Raw genomic sequence first — 23,651 nt, 5'->3', positions numbered from 1 at the left:
AGAAAGTTTTACGGAAGCATCATTGGAAGGTCTTCAAATCTTTATAAACGATAGCGTAAATTAGTTTTTAAAACTATCCTTATGCAGTCAGTTGAACAAACATCGAAATGTGACACGAAGATCATCATTAAATGAATTGTTCGAAGATATATTTATACAAGGAAGTTCAAAGCTAAACAAGCAATTGGGCAGGCGGTAGAAATGTGAGATCACTATGTTAAACATCCTCTTCTTTTCTCAACAATCTCTGCTTCATTTTTGATGCGTACGTGAAAAACCGAAAGAAATTTATACACTGGTGACGTCAGAAGAATATAAAATTTGAAACTTTTGCAACAAGGAACGGTAAAATGGGAAGCCACCAAAATAGAAATATCTATACTTCATTTTCCCGTACTACACGAAACCAAACAACACTGACGAAAACCGCGTTTTCTATTACATCATCTCTCAGCTGACGCTTTCGCTATACTTTCTTCTTGCAATAATCTTCCGGCAGTTTCAACAAAAATGCTTCGGCATGGAAAGAGAACAACATGGGAGTCTCATCTTTAAACTGTGTCAATTTTCTCAGCCAAAACTACCCGTCAGTTTGATAAGAAATTATTTAAAAGAGATTGACTATTACAATAATTGGAAATCGTCTGTTTAAGTGTGTAAAGGATAATTTCAGGACTTGGAAAGAAATTATTTCTAATTCAGTTACAAAATCTGAAGATAATAAAGTAAATGGGTAAGAACCAAATTTTCTGCGCCTATACTTCTCTCTTGTTCCGCGCGGAAAGAAAGGAGGATTTGAGAAAAAGAGTGGTCACGATTCTCATATTGTTTGCAGTTGTCTATACGTATTTTCGTCCATGTTGAACTGTTGACTGGAGAAGATTTCAAAGAGCTCATGAGAAGAAAACGTAATATGGTTTTCGCTTCAAAAAACTTCTCTAAAATAGTTGAAAACGAAAGAAGGACTGAAGTGTTTTTGAAGTATAATTTTTGTTCACCTGAATATACACTGGAACAGGCTACTTCAACAATCACAGCTTGAATTGTTTGTTGTGCTAAACGGATAACAAATATAATAAAGGACACAACAGAAAGCTATGTAATAAATACGCCCACGAGCGCTTTCATAAACCGCGTCACCATGTTGTCTATGAGAATTTAAAAAAAGTGATCCTAAAAAGGATAGACTAGCTGCAAATTTTAAGGAATTAAGAGATGTGACACACGGAAATCAACCAAAATCATGCGTTAGTCGAGAAGCGAAAACAAAATAATTGCAAAAGAACAAAATTCTTACAGCAAAAAAAGGAATTTAGTAAATATGATTTGGCAGATTTTTAGTGTATGCGACATTGCGTAATTCTTTGTACATTGGTGTGAACACGGCGTCAATGTTTTGGTTTTTTAAAAATTAGGGGTTTGGGTTTAGACTTCGTTTGAAACTTTTTCGTCTGAAACACTTTGTAGAATTAGCTTGAAACATTCATATTTATCAAAAGCTTGTATATCAAATCGCTTAATTAGTGGATCAAGTGGCAGGAGAAGAAAACATTTCAAAGTTAGCTTCTTCGAGCTGCTAGCGTAGCGCGTACGAAGAAAAACATTTCATCGATAGAAACCATACTTCCAGAACCGCCATGAGTAGCGAAAGCGATGATGAGGCTACTGCAATTTCTAGAGAAGTGAGTCTTATGATTGCGAAATATTGCAAATGGCTGATTCGTTTTAGGAAGGCGTCCTATCATACGAACTTTATTTCTGGATTGTTCGCAGTATCGTAAGTAGCCACAAATAACTAGATACGTTCAATTTCTTTTTCCAGTGCGAGAAAGGAGTCGTCAAAATCAGCGATCTGCGAAAGCTGTACCAGACGGCTGTAAACAAAGATAGGTCCGTTCAATACAGACCGCTACAAGATGTGTTGAAATTAGTGAATGAGAATTTGCTTCATTGGCAGGGATGGAAAGTAAGGAAAATATACCGAAAGTTGGATGAATTTTTTATCTCAGGCAGTTTTGCAAGATGACCGGCTCACGTATGTTGACGACAACGGACCGAAGACGTTCAATGAAGTGCTAGCTAACGAAACTGAAAGAACATTGGGAGTTCTCAAAAATGCTCTGATGTATGTATTCATGGCAACAAAGCCAAGTTCAGCACATCCTGGAGTTATACACGATGAGCTTATGACCTATATGGTGAGCCAATCATTGCCGTTTCCTTCATCGGTTTACATTCTGGCGTTTTAAAAATACCGTAAAACCTGTAATATGTACCAATAAAATCTTTACTATTAACAAACGCAAACGGCTGTATGTTTGTTTGTCTGTCGCCGATCCTACCGCCCTTCCTACTGAACCGATTTTCTTCAAGTTTGGACCAAAAAATCAGAAATTTTCTCTTAATGATGCCCGTCTATTTTTTTTAGTTAGAATAAGTCTCGACTAGGTCACTAGGTGAAAAAACGTGGTTTTCAAGCCTTTCAGTGGCTTTTGTTTCCGAAATAGGGAAATAGGAGTTCACGGGGGAGATAATTATAGAACATTTTCATTCTTCAAATGAATTCATTTCTTCAAATTTTCAACATGGGTGGTGTAGAAAAGGAGGTTGAGCAGCCGTTAGGCTGCGTTAACCGACTGGTATAAGTATATTAGCACCGTACCTTTGAAAAATAGAAGTGCCCTTTTCTAACCTTCTTCAGTGACTCAGTTACAGAAAATTAGGAAAAGGTTATCGGTATCTCCCTTTCTTCTAAAATATTTCTGGTATGAGATTCTTTCCGATACGTTAGTGTGGATACAAATAAGTTGTTTCGCTCATTGAAAACATACATATCTGTGATTTCCGGTGTCAGAAAGTCTTTTTCAGAAAATAATCAAATCGTTTTTCTCTCCTTCGAAAAATAGAAGTTCACTCTGTAATAGAAGTACCCCTATGTTGAAAGCGCACTCTCCGAGGGCGTTTGAAAATTAGAAGTGCATGTACTTCTATTACAGGTCTTAGCGTAATATTTTATAAAACCTCAAAAATTATGAATTTTCCAGGAAACGTCCATGTCGACTCATGCTGATCACAAACTGACCCAAGAACATAGGGAGATTCTCAAAAAACAAATATCTCCAAACGTGCGAGCTGATTTCATCAGAAAAGGATATTTGGCGTTTTCCAAAGCGGTAAATGAGAATGATGAGGAAGTAATTCGTTATGAGTGGGGACCGACAGCATATCAAAATGTTGATCCAATGGAGCTTGTCCTTCTATTTCAAAAACTAACTGGAATGGATTCGGCGCAACTGGCAGAGCAGACAGAGAGAGCTCGAGAGTTGAAAAAAAATCAAATGGAAGCAATTCAGGTTTGAATTTTTTTTTTCAATTTTACATGCTTTTAAGTTACATTTTTCCAGAAAGGAGCAGTGCTACAAACGAGAGGAAAACAACATTAAAGTTTATTGAGATTCATTCGCTTCATAAAAAACATGTCATGCGTGCTTTGCACAAAACATTTTAACACGTTGTGAATAACAAATAAAGGTTTCTAGCTTTAACGAAATAATTTTAATCAAAAAAAAAATGAGACAGATTTTTTATGATACATGATGGATACTTGAAAAAAGAACCTAAATTCTGGAGCGGAGAGAAGTCGAGTGCCCGTACTTTTTCGATTGATGACCCTCGTTGCTTTTGTTTGGGGGTTGCTTCTCATCGTTTGCCAAAACGCTGGAAACTCTACCATACCTGTTTGCCGAGTTAGTTACTTCTTCGAGTGAGATGTCAGCTCCGAGTGCACCAACGATACCTATGGCGTCAACTCCTTTCATAATAACATCTGCACCATCCTGGTTTCTGGATGAAATTGAGCCTTCTTTCTGCTCACTGGCGTTCGGTTGATCAACAATATCAAGAATGCTGGATACACGTCCGGCTCTACGCGTTGATACTCGCCGAGACTCAGTGTTTTTCTCCGGAACACCAAGAACGCTCGAAACGCGTCCATATTTATTTACACTAACGAAAACTGGTACAGGTGCATGTTCCTCAAGGTCCTTATCCTTCTCTTGGTCATCTACTTCTTTATCGTCCTTCTCTTGATCCTCTTCGGCATAGTCCTTTTCTTGATTCTCTTCCTCATCTCCCTTCTCTTGATCCTCTTCTTCATAGTTTTTCTCCTGTTCTTTTTCCTTGTCGTCCTTCTTCTGATCCTCTTTGTCATCAACCTTTTTCTGATTCTCTTCTTCGTCGTCTTTCTTCTGATCCTCGTCTTCGTCGTCGTCCATGTAATCTAAATCATCATCACCGCGTTTTCCAGATTGAATTTTGTCTTTGAAGCTAGCAGTATATCCATATCTCTTCACAAACCCTTTCCGGGAATCGGTGTTTTCATCATCTTTTTTGCCACTAGATACAGGATCTTCGTCGATAGCTTGTACATTTTCAACAAGACTTTTCCCTCTTTCATACTTCTTTTTGAATTCCGAATCATTATGTTTTTCTGCAGGCACGTCGTCAACCTCCATCGGTACAGTGTCGTTTGATTCTCCATTCGGTTTCGCCGACTTGGCCAAGTTTTTGTCTTCATCAGTAACAAGAAGAGCAAGACGACGAGCGCTCCTCTGGAAAAAACTATATTGAAAAATTACGAGTAGCGCGATAGTGGTTTACCTTTTTTTGGGGAGCAGTTTCGGAGGAATCGCTGATATTTTCTTCTGTGACGAGCATGTTTGTGCTCTTCAAAAGCTTTTTCTTGTGGATTTCACGAGATTCTTTTCCAGTTTTTCTTGTTGAGTTGCTCTTCTTCGAAATTATCTTCTGGGTTTGTTTGCGCACAAGAATTTTCGGACTAGGAGATCTAGTTCTCTCGTGAGCATTTTGATGAACAGTATCGGCATCAGCGCTTCCATGAAACTCAGATTGTAGTACTGCGTGTTCTTCAATGTTTGAGCCTACATTTACGTTGCAATTTGTTGATGCATTTATCACATCAGATTCCATATGTTCTTCTTCTGCAAAAATAATACTCTAATGCTATCTTATTTAAAGAATTTTTACCAGGTGCAACATGATCCATGAACACATCATAGTCTTCGTAATTCATGGTCCGACGTGGAACTTCGATCATTGGATCAGATGTTGAATCCATCGCATCTAGTATTGCACTGTTTTGGTGAGCAGCAGGAACCTGTTGATTCGAACGGAGAGGAGAGGTGAACTTCGACGCATATGACAATTGAAATCTGTTCAAACTCTGAGATTATTTAGCACACAAGATATTTAATACTAACTTATTGTCAAAAGGAAAAGCAACACTTCCGATGCTACACTCTCTATTAATTTCTTCAGGATTGACGAACTCATCGACCTGATGGAATCCTTCAATCGAATGAGCATCTGAAAAAATGTATTTTTATAGTTTACTGTAAGTGGATGTTCAAACCTCCTCGGAATGCGACTTTCACAATCGGAACCAGTCCCCTCGGTAGCGAGTCAAGTTTCTTTAGGACTCTCTGCAGCTCAGAGAATATTTTGCAGAACTGCTGGCACGTCCCATCGATATCATTATAATCCACAACAAATGTTGACTTTTGGCTGAATGAATTTTGGCGTTGACTTCGAATGAATTTCCGTGAATACCCTAAACAAATATCTTACTTTTCGTAACCTATTTCGGCCACTGCTGATGTTGAGGAATGGTACGCAAAGCTCCAAATGAATGTCTCTACTGGTGTTGAGGTGTCTTGTTCCTCAACAACTATAGCAAGTTTCTGAAAGTATTATATTTCCTTAGTTCCAGTATGAGTAGCAGTCCTACATGAATCAGCTTGGCAAGAATCGCTTTGTCGGTTGCTCTTAACTTGGTAGCTATTTTCACGCCATTTCTTGTCTCGTCTTCCACGATGTATCCGGTGACGTCGCCTTCAAAAATTTGTTTTGAAGTAATGAATAAAGAATTTATCCAAAACACTGTCTTGTAGACAACCACTCACCGTAAACGCGAAATTCACGGAACATCTCGGCAGGAAGCAATTTCCTTTCGCGCAGAATAGTTGAGTTTACAAGATAAACACAATTACTTAACAATTGGAGAGAACCATGTAGAGTTGCTTCGGCCGCCTCGAGAGAATTTTTTTCGAAAAGCATCTGCAGATTTTTTGAAAATATTATTTTTTTCAGCATTATTATAGAACCAAAATACCTTATTTTTTGCGGAAGATTCAGAGAAATCAGAGAAATCACTGTCCATAATGATGTTTTTTAAAACTTTCAGTCGTTAACGTCTTTGTGAACAGAAACAATATAGGTAAAAATAAGAACTACAGTAGTTTTAGACAAATCGTGTCAAGACCCCACCTGCGATGCATACCATGAGCCTTCAAACTGTTGCTCCCAAAATTTAAAATTATTCATTTTATTTATGAAATGTTTATTTGTTGAAAAAACCCTGACTTCCGCTCGAAGAAACTCAAAATTTGTTTATTTTCTTCAGGAAACCATACTTCCGTAATTTACTCTCGTATTGGGAATTTTAAGAGTTCAAAATCTGTTATGACATGTTGAATTTATTTTGTTTTCAGATGGCACCAAGAACAAGAAGTAGCGCGAAGAATCTTTTAGAAGCGACAAGCTGCTCCAACTCAGAAAAAGACATCAAAAACAAGACTGGAAGAAATTCGATTGTGGATCATGACAGCTCAAAAAACTGCAGATCAAAACGTCTTCGCACCCAACTTCATGAAACAGTTGAAGGAGATATACAACCTGTTGATGGCACCAGTCTTAATAAAAAACTAGTTGACTCGCAGACAACAGACGATGAAATTGTGTTGAGTGATTCGGATGACATCAGCAGTAGCAGCGCTGAAGACAGTGATGACGACTACGAAAAAGAGATCAGCAAAAAATGTTCAACGAAAAGTGAAGATTCTGACTGTTCGACAGACCGTGAGCAAGATGATGAACGTGTAAGCAAATACTTCAGATTCCCTTTATTAGCTAAAAATTATTTTCTAGAGAGTCAAACGGATTCAGCAGAAAATCGATAGAGAAGAGAAGAAAAAACGTCTCGTGAAATATGAGAAAAAGCACTTAGATGGTGTTATCTCAGATGATGACGAGATTGAATGTGCGTTTGAATCTTCTAATATTCCTAAGCAACGAAAGAGACGGCTCTACCGGAGAAGAATGGTAAGTTGAATAACACTTTGCTGAATTTCAAATTATTTTCATAGCTGAGAGAAACAGGAGTTACCAAAAGACGTCGAATAAAGCGACTCGACATGGACATCACTAACGATTACACTTGCGATACTTTTGTGGAGTTTGGTCTAACTTTAGAAGTTTATCACTGAAACAAATAATATCATCTGATATAGCAATTCCAGGAACTTACAACTGATATCGACTGCAACGATCTTCAGATTAATCATAAAGCAGCGAGAAAGATGTTCAAAGAAGAGGGTTCTGATGATGATGGCTTCTCAGATAATGATAATTCGGAAGAAGATGACGCTGATATGGTTTCTGGCAATTTATTGGCATTTCAAAAGCGGAACTGTAAAGAAAGAGTTTCTCAAATCATCCAACTGAGTGTTGCTCCATTTTCGGAAAAACTAGCATGCTACAAGTAAGAATTTTTGTGGGTAATTGTGTCGGACTTCTGAAATGATTGCAGTTCACTAAAGGCGGTGCACGGTTCCAGTCGATCTTCTATCCAAAATTACCATCCCAGTTTTCTCATAAAGCAAGACATAAAGCTTCCTGAAGAGCTTTTATGGGAACAGCCTCTCACGTATGTTTCATTTTCAGTTTAAAATACATACCTATATTCTTTAAGGCATCTCTTATATCTCCCAACTAAGTTCGATACACACAAAAAATGCAACGATTTTCTGGATAAGGCATACGAAACAAAGAAGAAAGAAACGGAATCGAAACTACTAGAAGGTATTAGAAGCATAATCAACAAGAAGGCCGCTGAAAACCAACTCAAGCTTGAATATAATCCTATTAGGATTGAGGAAGCTAATGAGATACAAATACTGAATCAGGACCCGAATAACTTCTACGCTACTGATAAGCCGTGCTTTGAAGACCAAGGATATATACTGGAAGACGATTATCCTGATTGCTCTATGGACGGTTTTTGATCTGTATCATTCTGTTTTATTGCTCATATGATGTTTAATGGACACTGTTCTTTTTGATTTTTCGTAAAACACTGAGGTGTTTAATGATATAATAAATCGAGAATAAAGTACTATAAAAACGGCACTTTTCTAGCTACTCATCATTCAACCCATATCAATGGACGTTTCCTTTTCGATTTCTCGCGCCCTCCTACTCCTGGCATTTATTTTCGTGAGTATTGGGCCTTAAATGTCGGCGCTTTAAATCACAACTGAAACTGGGACAGATCAAGCGAGTGCGAGCTAAATAGTTTAAATAAGTGCGATTCTAAATAAACCTTGGTTTTCAGATTCTCGTGGCGGCCGATGTAACCAACTGCACCGAACACAATGGAGTTAAATTTTGTTAAAATATAAAATGTCTTCATTCCACAATAAAACAGTTAATTCATCAAACGACTGCATTTCTTCCCATTCCTGGTTTCACCAATTCCAGAGACAGTTGTTCGCCTTCTTCCATCTTATAGCGAATGATTCGACCCTGAAAGCATGTCTCTGAATTAGCGGACAAATTGATAAGTATGTGGCATTGTCTTCTACCCTAGCCTACCTTTCCCTTTTCAATGTGCAAAACTGCTGCATAGTTACGGAAATTGTCTAAGTATGCAACAGCCGAAATCAAAGTTAAAACTTCTTTCGGCTTACTCAGAAATCCTGCGTCTACCATTTGCCTTCCACGAACTATACATTTCAGACGATGCTTTTTGCAGAAATCAGTCGCTTGTTGCTGAAAAAAAGGGTTTATTTTCGGTGTCATTATGGTTGGGACAGTGCGAAGTGTTACTTCTTGAGGTTACTGTAGTCCGTTAGGATAAAAACTAACCCCCGTGAAGAATGGCATTCCATGCATATCTTTTTGTGATTCATTAACAAGTAAAACCGACCAAGATGCCTCCATGAGTAGTTTTTTCTCTCCAATCGAATGTGATCCTTTCTTAATAGAGATCAAATGTTTCAACCCCTTTTCACGCATCAATGATCCAGGACCTCCTGGCATACAGAGAATTTTCGAGTTGATAAGTGCCGCTGCTGACATTGAACTACATGTCTCCTTCATTTCTTTAAGCACATTTTCAATATGTACTTCCTCGACTATTCCTCTTCCATAAATCCAATCTTTCACTTTCAGCATTTCCATAGAAATTGATTCTTCGTGATGTCCTTTCAGAAGAATTATTTTTCCAGGGAACAACATTTTATAGGCAAGCAAGAAGAAAAGACATTCAAGCTGAGCGAATCCGTGACCCAGATAGCACCCAAGGAATACGTAAGTGACTTCTGGAGGTAATTTCTTAGAAAGACTGATCAAAGTGATTAATGAATCTCCTTCTCCGTACAAAGGACCAAATATTATTGCTGGTCCCTTGACTTTAACAACCATATCGTCACGTCTCAACACTTCGTTACTATTCTGAAACAGTTTCACAAGAACATCTGGACTGAATTGAGGTCTCGGACTGTCTGAAGTATAACTTCTGAGATAATTCCATATATTGTTGACCAATTTTGCTGAAAAAATGAGTTGAATTTGAAATCCGAAACCGCTTCATACCGTAATCTATTTTTTCTGGATTGAGGCCTTCAGTTAAATTGTTAAATCTTGCACCCATTCCATTTCCTCCTTCGTCGCTCATTGCGCTTCAACCAAATTCAAAGTTAAAATACATTTTTATAATTCTCATATGACGTTTGATGACGTTCACGCGAATTTTCAAAATGAAAGACAAAGTTTCAGATAGTGAAACTCATGAGAAGTTTGAAATTTAGATCTACTTTGATATTGCACCAAAAACCTATCTGGAACTATACTGCTGATTATTATTGAGCAGGCATAAAATATTTCTTATGAGATAAATAAGATATCCGGTCAGAAATAGAGAGATGTATTCCGTACCTCCACTATTTTCCACCCTCCTTCATGCATCATTTCCTAGTTTAATTTTGAAGACAATGCGCGAGAATTCTGTGTTCTCGGCGAGCGCTGTAATACATCTGAAAACCTTGTCTATCTTTGAAATAACCCGTTTCTCGGGTTAAAGAGAAGTGACATGTGGAGAGGGCCCAAGTCAATGATTTTGACGTATTTGACGCATTTTTCGACCTTCTTCACTTTTTCCTTTCACAAGAACATCTGGACTGAATTGAGGTCTTGTTTTTTTCTTCTTGGAAATACAATTGTTTTTCAGATTCTCTTCTCGAGTGACCTTGGCACTAATAGAAAGAACTTCAAAACAGAAGTGAATTTCCAGATTATTTTTAGGTGATACATCTCTCTAACTTCATTGAAATCATATTATAATTTCACACCACCGTAAAACTCATATTTATTTTGAATATCCATTAAAAAATGAGTGAGACGTCATCTATGTAGTCTCGTAGTGTCGTCTCTGAACCGTTCTTGTAATCATGACCGCAAACTTCTATTTCCTATTCTCCACTCTCTTTCTCTCCAATTATTTGTCTTCATCTGATTACACCTTCTCCTTTTTTCTACTTATCTCTTGTCTTCTCCTTTTTCTTTTTTCTCGTCTCCAATTTTTTTCTTCTCGTGACCATCTTCAATGGATTTTCAACAAAAAAAGAAAAAAAGTAATTTTCAGATGATCAAGCATCTCATAACCTTTTCATTATGCTATTTTTCTATGGTTTCTGCTGCTCCTTCACCTCGAATGTGTGCATCCTTCGCTAAGTTTGCAGAACGTTGGAATCCACTTCCAGAGACTTTGTTGTCATGGTCGAAGAATAATTGTGATAAAATCCAACCAAGACCAAGAGATATGTCATGTGAAGATGTAGTACAGGTATGAATTCATATTTTTTACTCATCTCTCGTGATGTTCAATTTCTTCAGTTTGTCGCTGACTGTAACTTCAGTGGTGGTGGACCTGGACCTGGAACACTTGCGGACACTACAAACAGACAAGTTGCTGATACTTTCTACCAAAGAACATATGAAAACTTCCCCCGAGTTCTTCCAAAATACATTTATTACAATGAAAACACAGCACGTGACTACGGTCAGTTCGGAAACTGGTATTATCCAAACTACTATCCACCAACCTATCTTGGATTCTTCGATGGGAGACCAGCCAGTATGGCTCAGTTGGAGAATGATTACAAGTTTGCACGTTCTGGACATTACCCATACAACAGGTATGGGAATAGTATTAAAGGAAGATTTTGAAAATGATTTGAACCTTTTTAGAGCTGATAATATTGTGAACATTGGACTTCAACAGACATATCTTCCTACATGTCTTCACGATCTTTTCTATTGTGTACGGGCAAGTACTGGACAGCGGCCTCAAGCATATTTGGTTCGTATTACAGATTTTCAGTCTTTCTTTTACATAAATATTTTCAGAATTACAAGGAATACCGTCGGGATAGAGACATGGCTGCTGAACAGATGTCTCAACGAGACCAGGATATCAAAACATTGCGCCGCCATCGTACGAGAACTCATGATGATGATGAATAAGATGAAGAACATTACTCGTTGTTGTTCTCCTAATAAGCTCATCCATATATTGTAACTATACTGTGTTAATAAACCAAACTTATAATGCTGATTTCATTTCAATCTCTGCAAGGAAAATTCTAAATAAAGGCTTTGATTGTGTTGAGAAGTATATCTCTATTTTTGTTTTGATAGAATTGTTCAAATTCTTTTAAATATTGTATTTTCCAAAAAAGATTGCCAAAAAAATCAAACAATGCTATTTCCTATTTGAGTTACCGCTTCTTTGCTACACTGGTGGCCTAGGAAGCCCAGTGTGACAAATTTCTCTTCCGTAAGAACGGAGCGTCGTAATCAAAGATGGCGATCGAAAAAAATGTCTGAAACATTTTATTATTTTCTTCAAGTACTTGTAATCGAAATGCAATTATTATTATTACAGGTAGATAAGCCGGAAATGATAATAGAGGAGCGGAAAAGTTATGAGTCGAACTTGGAATCAATCGATAGTGATCTAAGATTGGAAAATGTGAGACAAAACGCAGAAAAACTGGGATGGGACCATTTTGCCAGATCAGTTCGCCGGAATCTGCAGGTAGAATTCATGAAAATTAATTCAACACTTCATATATGCTGATTCCAGGAAAAACGACAAACTTTAGAGGCTCGCATTCGTCTCGATGTTCTTGGATCTCTAGCTTTTATGAAAGAACATCTTCCGATTGATAAAGAAGCAAGTGTAACTCGTAAACTACAGTATTTCGCTGAAGGTTTGGGGTAAGATTCTGTTACTTTTCTTTTTATTTTAATTTCAGTTATTTTTACAGAGAGAATTGTGTCGTGTCATCTCATGGTGGATATTTCTGCATTAAAAACCCGGATGTCACAATTGAGATTGGTGTTGCTGAAGACAATGTGAGTTTTTAATTTAATTTATTAATTTTGATAGTACAATGTTCAGGTTTCTTCTTGCAAAATTGGATACTTTGGCCAACCCCTGTTTGATGCGCCAGAAGCCCTGAAGCTAATGAAAGCTGGCGATTTCTCCAAGTTCCGTGATGCTGTTGCCAACATTCTGTCATCTTTACCGAAAGAAATCACTGTGTAAGTATTTGAATATTTATTTGTTAAAACAGTAAATCATATATAAATAACGTAATCACAATTTAAAAGGGAAATAAGTAATGAAGCCGTAAAAGCTGATAATAGCCACAGCTAGAATTATTGATGATCTGATGTAGTGCACCGGTTGAGAAATTTTATCTTGCGAGAGACGAATGAAGCTGATCAGAAATGCTCCGAATGCGATCTATAAAAATATGTTTATCACACAGCACCAGAAATTACAATTTACCGGTGGAATATTTTTTGCTTCTTCTAATTGGATAGTAGGAGTCGATTCGATTGAAGCGAATGTCCAAAGCAAGAAAAATGTGTAGAGACCACCGATGACAATCGAGAGGGAGGACAGTGTACGCCACGTTGCATTTCTTGGCATTTGAAAAATGGCGAGCACCGCTGGTACCAAGTAAACTGGCACGTACGCCCACCAAACTGAATTAGTTCCGATCTCGAAAAGAGCTTGACCAAAAAGGCCCAATCCTAAGATTGCTTCAATCAATCGCAGAAACATTCTGAAATTACAAGAATTTTACCATGCGACTATTTTTTTTGTTCAAAAGATTCTTGAATCGAGTAAGATGAGAAGAAAACGAGTAAAGTATGACCACTTTTGATTATTTTGCAAAGTTCACCAGAACTGGTTGAGATGCGAAAACGGTGTGAGGAAAAAGAAGTGAGAGAAATAAAGAATGGGTGAGAGACGCAGATAGATGCAGACACTGAACCACGCCAAATGTATGTTGTAGCATGATAAGGGAGATACAAGAAGAAAAGGAAGGTCAGTGGGCAAGAGAAAAAGACATAACTGATAAGAACTAGATGGCGAATCTACTTAAGAATTCGGTTATGAGAATATGCAATAATGAGTTTTCAGAATCGACAGAAATGCATGTAAAGATGCTTTTCGCGCCTTGGAACACGTTCTCATCAGGGATGCAGCCGATTCCTCGTTCTCAGCTATCAATAGCAGTAAATATGGATTCTACTCTCCACGTACCGATCTACTTCCTGGACGTCTTTACTATGTCGCTGAGCCTATGCTGGTTCGACTCGCAGAAAAAGAAGGAAAATCACATGCTGATAATTCTCGTAAGCGATTCGTTTTTGAATTCAATTTCAGAATTTTTTTCAGATCTCGATTTATTGCCATTTATCGAAATTTCATTTGTCAAGAATGATAAGCAAAGCAAGCTTCCAGTGTTTGACCAGAGTGGAGAATGGACATCATTTAATGATGCAAACGTGTGTATTTGTGTCAAGTTCAATCATGGATTCCTTTTTTCACAACACACCATTCGAAAACTGGCCCCTCTTGTTCCGAAGGCACCATTGGTCCGTAATTATGTCAACTATTATCGGTATACATCTGGCCGCTCTTCAACCAAAAGCAACTTGAAACTGCTAACTCAATTTCCCGATTCTAATGATGTTCAACAATTTTACGACATTGACTCTTCAAAGTTGACGAAAGAAGACGATGCAGTTGTTGTTGAGATGTTCCTAAGCGACATGCGAGATCTACCAAAATTCATCGAGACACTAAGAAGTGAATGGAAGCACGGAAGTATGTGGGAATCAATTTTGGCGATGTGTGAATCGAAACAAGAACCAGTGCAGAAAAACGTACTAGCAGTGAATTTTCAACTCGCCCTTCGGCGTAACGAATTCAATCTTCAGTTTGACTCGGAATGTGGAACTGTGACTAGTGAGTTCGATCGAATACAATCACTACGTTTATCAAACTTTTCCAATATTTATGAAACTAATTTTCAGTGAAAATATCCGAGAAGAACCCTGGACAGTATGCTATACAAACACGTTCTCATCTCACTGGTGATTCTCTATCCGAGGAAGTCGACAAAATGTTAGCAGAAAAACTAAACTGGTAATCAAACTGATAACATATTAATAAATACTGTAGCAACAAATTACAGCACATGGAGCATCCCAATCACATTGACCTTCGCAGTCTCACCTCTAAAATGCCATCTAAAAAATATGCTTTCTCCTCTCAATTGTGCCAATTCATCTGGTTTTGATTCTGATAAACTTCAGCGTTGTTGGTTGGGGTCTTCCAAAACAAAGCAGTCCAATAAACAGTGCGCAGTAAAGAAGAATGAGAAAGTTATGATTGTAGAGCTTGGTGAGTGACCTAGGCAAAATTTTGTAATGAATAATTACTTTAGGGCCTGTTATCGAACCAGAAAAACTAGTATATACCAGAGAAAACGATGAAGAGCTCCGTGGATCTCTTCTTTCTAGTTTTGGAGAGGTGGATCCTTATTATGAACAGACATCAACAATTGGTAAAACTAGCATTCAGCCGCGCCCTAAACAAGAGCCCAGTCAACTTGCTAGTATGGACATGATGTCCGCTGAACTTGATATGGATAAGGGGCGTCAAAGCATTGAGAATGCAATGTACATGCGGCCACAAGATGTACAAAGAATGAGTTTCCTCGAATCTGCTCGTGTTCACATGAAACAATCTATTGGGGCTGCACATGCTGTTGGACTTGCTAGTCATCAACCACATCATTCTCCTGGGGGACCTATGAGACATCATTCTTATACTATGGGATTTGATTCACCTGCTCCCTACGATCCTAATATTCCGGCCAGTCTTCAATTCCCAGACCCATCAACACACGGAAAGGGTAAACAGCGAAAACCGCGTGCTAAAAAACAACAAAACGAAGATGGAATGGCTCCAGCTGGAAGGGGTAAAGGACGAAAAGGTCGAGGAGCAGGAGCTGTGGGAGCTGGTGGTGGAAGAAAGAGTAGTGGGGTTGCAGCAAATGAGAATCCGTTTCAAATGGATCCAATGAGACCACCTTTGCAAAGAAGTTTCAGTGATTTTCGTAAGTGAATTCCTTCTTCCGAGTTGCTATAAATTTATATTCAGCTGGTCAAATGAATCCTCAACAAATGCAATATCAACAAATGCAGCATATGCAACAGATGCATCATTATCAACAGAATCAGCAGTTCCAGCAGAATCAACAGTACCAACATAATCAGCAGCAACAATACCGAATGCATATGCAACAGCAGCAGCAGCAACAACATCAACAAATGCTCCAGCAACAGCAACAGCATCAGATGCAATCACCTCAACATTCTGGAATGAATACTCCAAAAAGTCAGCAAGCCCCGTCTTATACAGACGAAGAGTCCGGTAAGATTTTATCAAAAATTTCTGGTACTACTCACAAGAATCTGAAAAAGTTGTAGATGAAGACTATGATCCACCCCGTCTACCAAAGCCACAGGTTAGTGCTGCCTCCCGATCGTCTCTTCCTCCACCCCAACAGCTTGGTAATCCAATGGTTGGATATCCAGGAATGCCACTGCAAAGTCCTAATCATCTACCACTCACTCCTTCCCCACTATCTGCCCCTCCAAAACCATTCAGTCCTGAACAACAACATTTTGGAATGAAGATGCGTGAGAATGCGTATTGGAAAGAACTCGACAGGCTTGACATAAAGCCCGATCTTGAAGCGTTGAAGCGAGAAACTGCGATGAAGTTAGCTGCAGTTGGTGCTCCGGAGAGCGCATCTGCGAGTTCTCTACCCGGACCAACGTCAACTGACACTTCAATTGCCTCAACAGATTCTCAAAATCCAGCACCACCTATCAACAAACCCCCTACATCTGCACCAACACCTAAAAAGAAATTAGGCCTTGAAGCTGCAATTTCCAAAATACGAGGACAACAGGAACAAGCTTTACAGAAGCAGCAACAACAGCAGTTTCAACAACAAGACTCCGTAGAATCTACGAATTCGGAGCAACCTACTCCGCAGCCGCTTGATCAACACCCTGGAGTGTCTCAACAGTTGGCACCTAATCAAATGAACAGAGCAAGGTATGGATTTTAGAGTAGTTTATTTGATTTCAATTGGTTGTTATTTGCATGCACGAAAAATTCTCACTATTTCAGAAACATGAATGGCATATTTGATGACGAGGCAGAAGAAAATAACTCAAACAATCCTGACGTCAAAATGCCGTTGTCAGCTCTTCGAAAAGCTCTAGCACCTCCTATGACAGATTCGTCCACTCCTGGTTCCTCCTCGAGTTTCGTGATGCCTAACTTGAAAAAGGAGCCTGTCGAGGAAGAGCCAGAAAGAGAGAAAGAGAAGCTCATTGTGAAGGTAATTAATAGTTTTCAATAAGTTAGTAAACGTTTTTGTATTCAGATCCCGAAATTTTTGAAACTTGCTGAAGACCGGAAAGAAGAACGTAGAGAGAAAGATCGAGATCGGGACCGAGACGGGGATCGAGACCGGGAAAGAAGCGAAAAAGATGATAAAGTTCAAAAAGAGAAGGACAAGAGAGAGCGTGAGAAGGAAAAACGACGCCAACGAGATCGGGATAGGGCTGAGCAGAAAAAAGCAGAAAAGGAATCGATTGTTGGAAAAGAAAAAGATCAATCATCTTCGAAAAAGCGGAAGTTAGATAAAAAAGAAGAGAAAGATAGAAGAGAACCGGAGAAGAAAAAAGGTAAAAATGACGGAAAAGAGTTTAACAAAACCACAACAACAACTACTACATCGATGATTCCTACGCTGAGTTTGAAAACCTTCCGAATTCCGAAGAAGGACACTGCATACGACGATAAGAAAGAAGTCAAAGAAGATGCATCCGCTTCAGGACCATCGACATCATCTGAATCTTCAATTAGAAAAGAAGTTCCTGCTGCTCCCGTAACAAGAAAGGAATCTACATCAGTGGTTTCCTCGGTTCCAATACAAAGAAAAGAGTCGTTCACGTCTCAGTCTGGGCCACCTCCTGACAATCATAGGGAACCACCATCAAAAAAGAAACCTGTACCTTCAATGAATGGACCACCAGCTTATCCTGGACCATCTAATATAAGTACGATGCCAAGTAATATTCGAGGGAGCAACATTAATAGTGGAGGTCGAAAACCACCAATGGCTCCTCCACCACCCATGATGAGGTAAGAAATTAATTAAAATCTTGTCTGAAGTCATAAAATTTATTTTCAGAGGTCCACCATCCGACCAGATCTACCGAGAACGTACAGGCAGTATGCGAGGTTTCCCGCCATCTTCTCATTACCATGGCAGTGGAGGAGGCGGAGGCAGTAAACAAGTGGCTTCTTACGCACAGGGTCTTCCGCCTGGTATGGGACCTCCGGCTGTCAAACCGCACGGAAACAACTATCAAGCGTCGCAATGGGTCAGGCCGCCCACGCACAGGGACTCGCACAGCTATCAGTTAGTTTTCTAGCTCGCGTTCGCTCATTTCTCACTTGTTTCAGTTGAACAAATTAGTTTCATATGTCCTAGTTTTCAAGGATTTGCATGATCCGAGAGAAAAAATATCCTCTTTTAGTTCGTAATCTAGAAAACACTTCCAGAATGTAGTCTTTGCAAAGCACGTTGCCCCGACACATTTGACAAATAATTCATTCTAATGCATACACTCGCGTAAATTGCTTTCTGCCTGCACGTCATTTCTCGTATATCCTGCTTGTTGATAGCATTTCACTAGAAAGCAAGCATACGGTATTATATTTTTACAGCGGAATGCCGTCACTTGGACCACCACAACTCCAAAGAGAGCCACCGCCGCCACCGCCGCAAATGATTCCATTGCCTAGGGAACAGCCTCCTGTATTACGAGAACATCCCAAAGAGCACAAAGTGAGAAGTGCGGAAGACGGACCGGACAGTCCAGAAGAAGGAACACTCCGAATTGATGACGAGTAAATGATCTCGAAAACTAGAATTTATAACTTGTTCAGTTCCCAGAATTGGCAAACTATTGTAACAAAATACTTTGTACATATTTATTGAAATGTTCTATAATTCTGCCTATAGTTTCTTGTGACATAAAATGATAACAATTTGTTCTCTGATTGATTCACATATTCAATTTCTCATCACACATCTAAACGAAATAACTGGGAACAAGAAGCGCCAGATCACGTTGTACTTCTGCGTCTATTGTTGTTCTGAATCTCTTAACAGTGGATGATAAGGACGATAAGACTTGACGTTGTTCATAAGTCATTCATTCCGCTGTCTTGACCAGCAGTATGTCTTCACAAATTGGAAAAGGAAAAATTGCGATAGTTGGAAGGTTTGTTCGAAATAATTTCGTTTTGATATATTAGTTTGATTCTGTTTTCAGTGGCCTGGTAGGTTCCAGTTGGGCAACTATATTCGCTAGTTCTGGGTATGAAGTTCAAATGTATGATATCTCGGAGAAACAATTGCAGACAGCTTTGATACTTGTTGAGAAGAATCTACGAAAACTAGACGTGAGTGAAATCCAAATAACAATGGCAAGATCAATATTTACCACTATAGGAGCATGGCCTCCAACGGGGATGTATTTCGGCCGATGAAGCTATTTTGTATGTTTCAACAACTACATCCCTAGAAGAGGTTATGAAGGATGCTATTTATGTTCAAGAATCTGCGCTAGAAGACGTGAATTTTAGAATTGAATTTTATAAAAAGCTCGATCAATTGGCTGGTCCAAACACTATTCTCGCAAGCAGTACTTCCACAATCCCTGCTTCTAAATTTACCGATGGGCTGGTCAATAAGTAAAAAAGAAACATTTTATCAGTGTTATCACTTGCAAATTTAGGGAACGCTGTCTTATCGTTCACCCAGTCAATCCTCCACTCTTCCTCCCTCTCACAGAACTAGTCCCTGCTCCATGGACATCACAAGACACTGTTGATAGAGCTGCTGAAATCATGAATTCAGTGAAACAACAACCAGTAAAACTGAAGAAAGAAATACTCGGATTCGCAGTTAATCGACTTCAGTTTGCTCTTCTCGCCGAAACTTGGCGTCTGGTTGCTGATGATGTTATTGGAGTGAATGATATTGATCTAGTAATGTCAGCAGGACTTGGTCCTCGTTACGCATTCAATGGTCCTTGTGAAACCGTACATTTGAATGCATTTGGAGTGAGAGATTATTTCAAAAGATACGGTAATGGAGCTACTAATGTGAGTTTCATTTTAAAAATGTATGATAAAATTGAGATTATAGGTATTAAATGATATGGGATCGGTCCCAGATTTTTCTGATGAATCTGTTATCCAGAAACTAGAAGATGAACTAGAGAAGAAGATGGCAACTACTAACATTCGTGAGCATCAAGCCGAAAGAGAAGTGAAGCTCATCGAAATGGCGATTCTCAAAAAACGATTGAATCTCTAACTTGTTGGATTTTAATTATTCAAAATAGTGTACTTTTGGTTTTTTTCCTTTTATTACGAATGGTTTTTTTCTAATTGAATGTTTCTAATCCACTATTCCATGAGACATCTGTGATGTGATAACATGCTGAGAGAACGCAGGAAACACAAAGATTGAACATATGCGAAGTGAAAGAAGGGGATTAATTCCACGAGAAGGATGAATATTGTTCGTAGAATCAAAAGTAAGCTGACACATCACAAAATCGAAAAACCAAACTGATTTTGAAATTTTCGATTTCGTGAAGATAATCGCTGCCTTTAGCTGCTCTCCGTAAATCCGTTTTCTACAGTAGTTTAATAAACGTTCCGAGACCCGTCGTGTTTCGGCTCTGCATAAATTTGAAAAAACACGCGCGAATCAAAACTGATAACTTCCGTAATTTTATTTTTTCTATTTATTTAAACTTTCATCAATTTGTCAATGAGAAATTTCGAAAATTTTTGTCTCGGCTACACAAAGTGGGCGACAGGTAATAATGTTAACAATTTCATCCTCAGAATGGCCTATAAACAGCTGTCAATTTATCATTGTTCTCGTTGTTCTCAGCCCGATTTTTTCGCTGAATGCCAGGTGAAGGTCGGTTAGATTAATCGTCTTTCTCGTCGTTCACTATGTATCGTCTTCTAAACGTGCAACGCTACCCTACTTACTTCCTTTTTTCGACATTCAAAGTACGATTTAACATTCATTTCTCAGATGCAGCGTGCACAGGCAGCGCCGGTCAAGTCAAAATCACAAAAGAAAGAGAAGGCTCCTCCAGAAGTTCCAGATATTATTGTGGACCCTGAAAGAAACATTCACTATGAGAAAGGAAAGTTTCTTGGAAAAGGAGGATTTGCTCACTGTTACGAGATACGTAATCAAATCAGTGGTGAAGTTCTTGCGGGGAAGGTTGTCCCAAAACATTTATTGGTCAAGCAGTATCAGAGAGACAAAATGGCTCAAGAAGTTCAAATTCATCGGAATCTTTGTCATCCCAACGTCGTGAAACTTTATCACTTTTTTGAGGCAAGTGAGAAACAGCTACTGTAGACTAACTTTAAAATGTTTCAGGATCGCATGAATGTGTACATCACTTTGGAACTGTGTCCCAGAAGAAGTCTGATGGAACTCCACAAAAGACGAAAATCTGTCACTGAACCAGAGGCACGTTATTTCACTCATCAAGTTGTCGAAGGTGTTCTATATCTTCATGATCTGAAAATAGTTCACCGAGACTTGAAACTTGGAAACCTTTTCCTGAATGACGAATTGCAAGTGAAAATTGGAGATTTTGGTTTGGCGACAACCGTAGAGAATGATGAACGAAAAAGGACTCTGTGTGGAACTCCAAATTACATTGCTCGTTAGTTTGCTTCTTTTCTCAGTATGAATAATTATTGTTTTGTTCCAGCTGAAGTTCTCAACAAAATGGGACATTCGTTTGAAGTAGATATTTGGGCTATTGGATGCATTCTTTTCATTCTTTTGATTGGTCATCCCCCATTCGAATCAAAAACTTTGGAGGTAATTATAAGCTGAAATTAAAATCTCTGGAGCAATATATTCTTCAGGAAACATATTCACGTATTAAACATAATAATTACACAATTCCTACTGAGACGAGCTCATCTGCCTCTCAACTCATTAGACAGCTCCTTGACCCTGTTCCTGGTCGCCGTCCAACAGCCAAAACAGTTTATCGAGACAAGTTTTTCAAAGCTGGCTTTATGCCAACAAGACTACCAGTATCTTGCCTGACAATGGTTCCACATTTCAATGATAACGCACTCAACGAAGAAAATGTTTCTCCCGGTGGATCAGAGAGCGATTCTCAACAGGTCGGAAAACCTGGACAGTCGAATATTCCGACACATCGAATTTCTGGAAATACTGAAAGAGAGCGAGCTCATAGAATGGCCGTTGAAGCAACCATCCGAATTCCTAGTGACTGTTATTTATCTCAACTTCTCGCTCAAGTCAACGATTTGTTAGTCAGAGTTAATGCTGACGTAAGTTTAAATATGTATACTTATTTTTAAAGGTTTTTTTTTCAGATGGATGAAGCAGAAGCAGCTCTGGAAACATATCAGTCACCTGAAGCTCTTCCCGTGTTTTGGATTTCTAAATGGGTTGATTATTCTGATAAATATGGAATCGGCTATCAACTTTGCGATAACTCGGTATTCCTGAAATTTCTTCTATCATCCCCATTTTGTATTGCAGGTTGGTGTTCTTTTCAACGATAACTCAAGAATCATGTTGGACTCCGCTGGAAATCAACTAACATACATTGAGAAGAACAACCGAGAGCATTATTTCAATATGCAAAACCAGAAACCAAATTTATTGAAAAAGAAGATCACGCTGCTCCAGTATTTTAGATCTTACATGAATGACCATTTGCTGAAAGCTGGCGAACGGGTTACTCAGAGGGCTGGGGACGATTTGGCTCGTCTTCCTACGCTTCGTGTATGGTTTAGAACGAAGTCAGCAATTGTGCTTCATCTCTCAAACGGAACTGTTCAGATCAACTTTTTCAATGTGAGTTGGTTTCAGTGTTGATGCTTATTGCATATATTTTCCAGGATCACATAAAGATGATGATGTGCCCGCTCATGCAAGCTGTTACTTTCATTGATCAAAACAAGCGGATGCTCACCTACAAATTCTCAAACTTGGAAGCAAACGGGTGCCCTGAAAAATTTCTACATCGTATAAAGTATGCAAAGACTATGATCGAACGACTGATGACCGACTCGAAAAAGGAAGTTCCAAGAGCGGATGCTGGCGTTATGATTGATGCTGTGAATCCTCAACGTCAAACAGCCGTAACTGTGTCTCATCTTCCATCGACATCGAGTAATGTTCGCCTCACAGCTGCTTCTGAAGTTCCGTCTATTGGCCTATCATCGATTTCATCGCGCCGTTAATCACCCACTGTTAATAAATCTGTGTATGAAAAGTCTTGTCCCCTTTTTGATTTGGTAGTATTTTAATAGAACCCCATCTCAACATGTCCCTTTTATCGTTTCCCTAGAAAAAAACTTCTACAGAAAGATACGTGTCTCTTGTGCTCATCTCTACCGTATTTTAGCGTATTTGTTTCTTTTCATGTTATTTTTTCTATTAAAGTTTTCATCGACTCCGTCTGCGTCAAATTCAAGTAAGCAAATTGTTTTGCCTCGTGTCACTTCCTAATTTATGAGACGAGCAAACATGCGGGCATCATGTTCATCAGTGTTCTAATCGCATTTGGTCACAATGAGCGCAGCCACTTCATCAACTCACGGTACCCATAATTTTACACGCTTTCCAAATACATAAAATTTAGGAGAGATCATAACATATACTTTTCTATTCCATGTTTTGGACGTAATAGGGTCTTGAAAAAAATTTCAAATCGTATCAAGGACTTCTTCACTTCTCTTTCTACTTCCGTCGCTTCGTCAAATCCGATTCACCTCGTTTTCTTTTCTCTCGTGCCCTTCTCTTTTCATTCAAGCTCCAAAAGATACGAATCCGTGCTCCACACTTTTCAGTTGCTATTTACCATGTTTCGGAGTTCGTAACTAAATAAACATGTTTTCTGATTTCCCATGATCATAATACACTGTAGATTACCTTTAAATTCCGCCGTGAGAAAGTCGG

General features: G+C 38.8%; 8 protein-coding genes across 8 annotated transcripts; 5 read left to right on the top strand and 3 right to left on the bottom strand.

Annotated features, from left to right (window-relative positions):
• Window positions 1-1,637: 1,637 nt before the first annotated feature.
• Window positions 1,638-3,443, top strand: GCK72_002087 (uncharacterized protein; the record flags this gene model as incomplete). The annotated part of the gene is made up of 6 exons (XM_003114852.2): window positions 1,638-1,682; window positions 1,730-1,777; window positions 1,823-1,966; window positions 2,010-2,198; window positions 3,045-3,353; window positions 3,405-3,443. The coding sequence occupies 6 exons, from the start codon at window positions 1,638-1,640 to the stop codon at window positions 3,441-3,443; spliced, it is 774 nt and encodes a 257-aa protein (XP_003114900.2).
• Window positions 3,444-3,617: 174 nt separating this feature from the next.
• GCK72_002086 (uncharacterized protein) lies at window positions 3,618-6,135 on the bottom strand (the record flags this gene model as incomplete). Its single annotated transcript, XM_003114592.2, has 8 exons — window positions 3,618-4,610; window positions 4,660-5,000; window positions 5,047-5,231; window positions 5,280-5,385; window positions 5,432-5,583; window positions 5,647-5,759; window positions 5,807-5,910; window positions 5,982-6,135. The coding sequence occupies 8 exons, from the start codon at window positions 6,133-6,135 to the stop codon at window positions 3,618-3,620; spliced, it is 2,148 nt and encodes a 715-aa protein (XP_003114640.2).
• Window positions 6,136-6,569: 434 nt separating this feature from the next.
• On the top strand, window positions 6,570-8,141 carry GCK72_002085 (uncharacterized protein; the record flags this gene model as incomplete). The annotated part of the gene is made up of 6 exons (XM_053723250.1): window positions 6,570-6,956; window positions 7,006-7,179; window positions 7,224-7,331; window positions 7,377-7,618; window positions 7,667-7,783; window positions 7,829-8,141. The coding sequence occupies 6 exons, from the start codon at window positions 6,570-6,572 to the stop codon at window positions 8,139-8,141; spliced, it is 1,341 nt and encodes a 446-aa protein (XP_053591895.1).
• Window positions 8,142-8,571: 430 nt separating this feature from the next.
• GCK72_002084 (uncharacterized protein) lies at window positions 8,572-9,814 on the bottom strand (the record flags this gene model as incomplete). The annotated part of the gene is made up of 4 exons (XM_003115120.2): window positions 8,572-8,661; window positions 8,731-8,907; window positions 9,004-9,689; window positions 9,733-9,814. 4 exons carry the CDS (start codon window positions 9,812-9,814, stop codon window positions 8,572-8,574), a joined length of 1,035 nt encoding a protein of 344 aa, XP_003115168.2.
• A 1,035-nt stretch (window positions 9,815-10,849) lies between these two features.
• Window positions 10,850-11,661, top strand: GCK72_002083 (uncharacterized protein; the record flags this gene model as incomplete). Its single annotated transcript, XM_003114906.2, has 4 exons — window positions 10,850-10,981; window positions 11,032-11,333; window positions 11,386-11,497; window positions 11,545-11,661. 4 exons carry the CDS (start codon window positions 10,850-10,852, stop codon window positions 11,659-11,661), a joined length of 663 nt encoding a protein of 220 aa, XP_003114954.2.
• Window positions 11,662-12,799: 1,138 nt separating this feature from the next.
• GCK72_002082 (uncharacterized protein) lies at window positions 12,800-13,273 on the bottom strand (the record flags this gene model as incomplete). Its single annotated transcript, XM_003114699.2, has 2 exons — window positions 12,800-12,949; window positions 12,995-13,273. The coding sequence occupies 2 exons, from the start codon at window positions 13,271-13,273 to the stop codon at window positions 12,800-12,802; spliced, it is 429 nt and encodes a 142-aa protein (XP_003114747.2).
• A 5,562-nt stretch (window positions 13,274-18,835) lies between these two features.
• GCK72_002081 (uncharacterized protein) lies at window positions 18,836-19,979 on the top strand (the record flags this gene model as incomplete). Its single annotated transcript, XM_003114554.2, has 5 exons — window positions 18,836-18,879; window positions 18,931-19,060; window positions 19,110-19,351; window positions 19,396-19,765; window positions 19,809-19,979. 5 exons carry the CDS (start codon window positions 18,836-18,838, stop codon window positions 19,977-19,979), a joined length of 957 nt encoding a protein of 318 aa, XP_003114602.2.
• A 738-nt stretch (window positions 19,980-20,717) lies between these two features.
• Window positions 20,718-22,933, top strand: GCK72_002080 (uncharacterized protein; the record flags this gene model as incomplete). Its single annotated transcript, XM_003114774.2, has 7 exons — window positions 20,718-21,029; window positions 21,075-21,366; window positions 21,415-21,527; window positions 21,575-22,012; window positions 22,058-22,183; window positions 22,227-22,544; window positions 22,589-22,933. The coding sequence occupies 7 exons, from the start codon at window positions 20,718-20,720 to the stop codon at window positions 22,931-22,933; spliced, it is 1,944 nt and encodes a 647-aa protein (XP_003114822.2).
• Between the last annotated feature and the right edge of the window lie 718 nt (window positions 22,934-23,651).

This window comes from Caenorhabditis remanei, chromosome I, assembly GCF_010183535.1.
Source record: "Caenorhabditis remanei strain PX506 chromosome I, whole genome shotgun sequence".
NCBI lineage: Eukaryota > Metazoa > Nematoda > Chromadorea > Rhabditida > Rhabditidae > Caenorhabditis > Caenorhabditis remanei.
The sequence above is the reverse complement of the archived record's forward strand: the minus strand, read 5'-3'. Positions and strand labels throughout refer to the sequence as shown.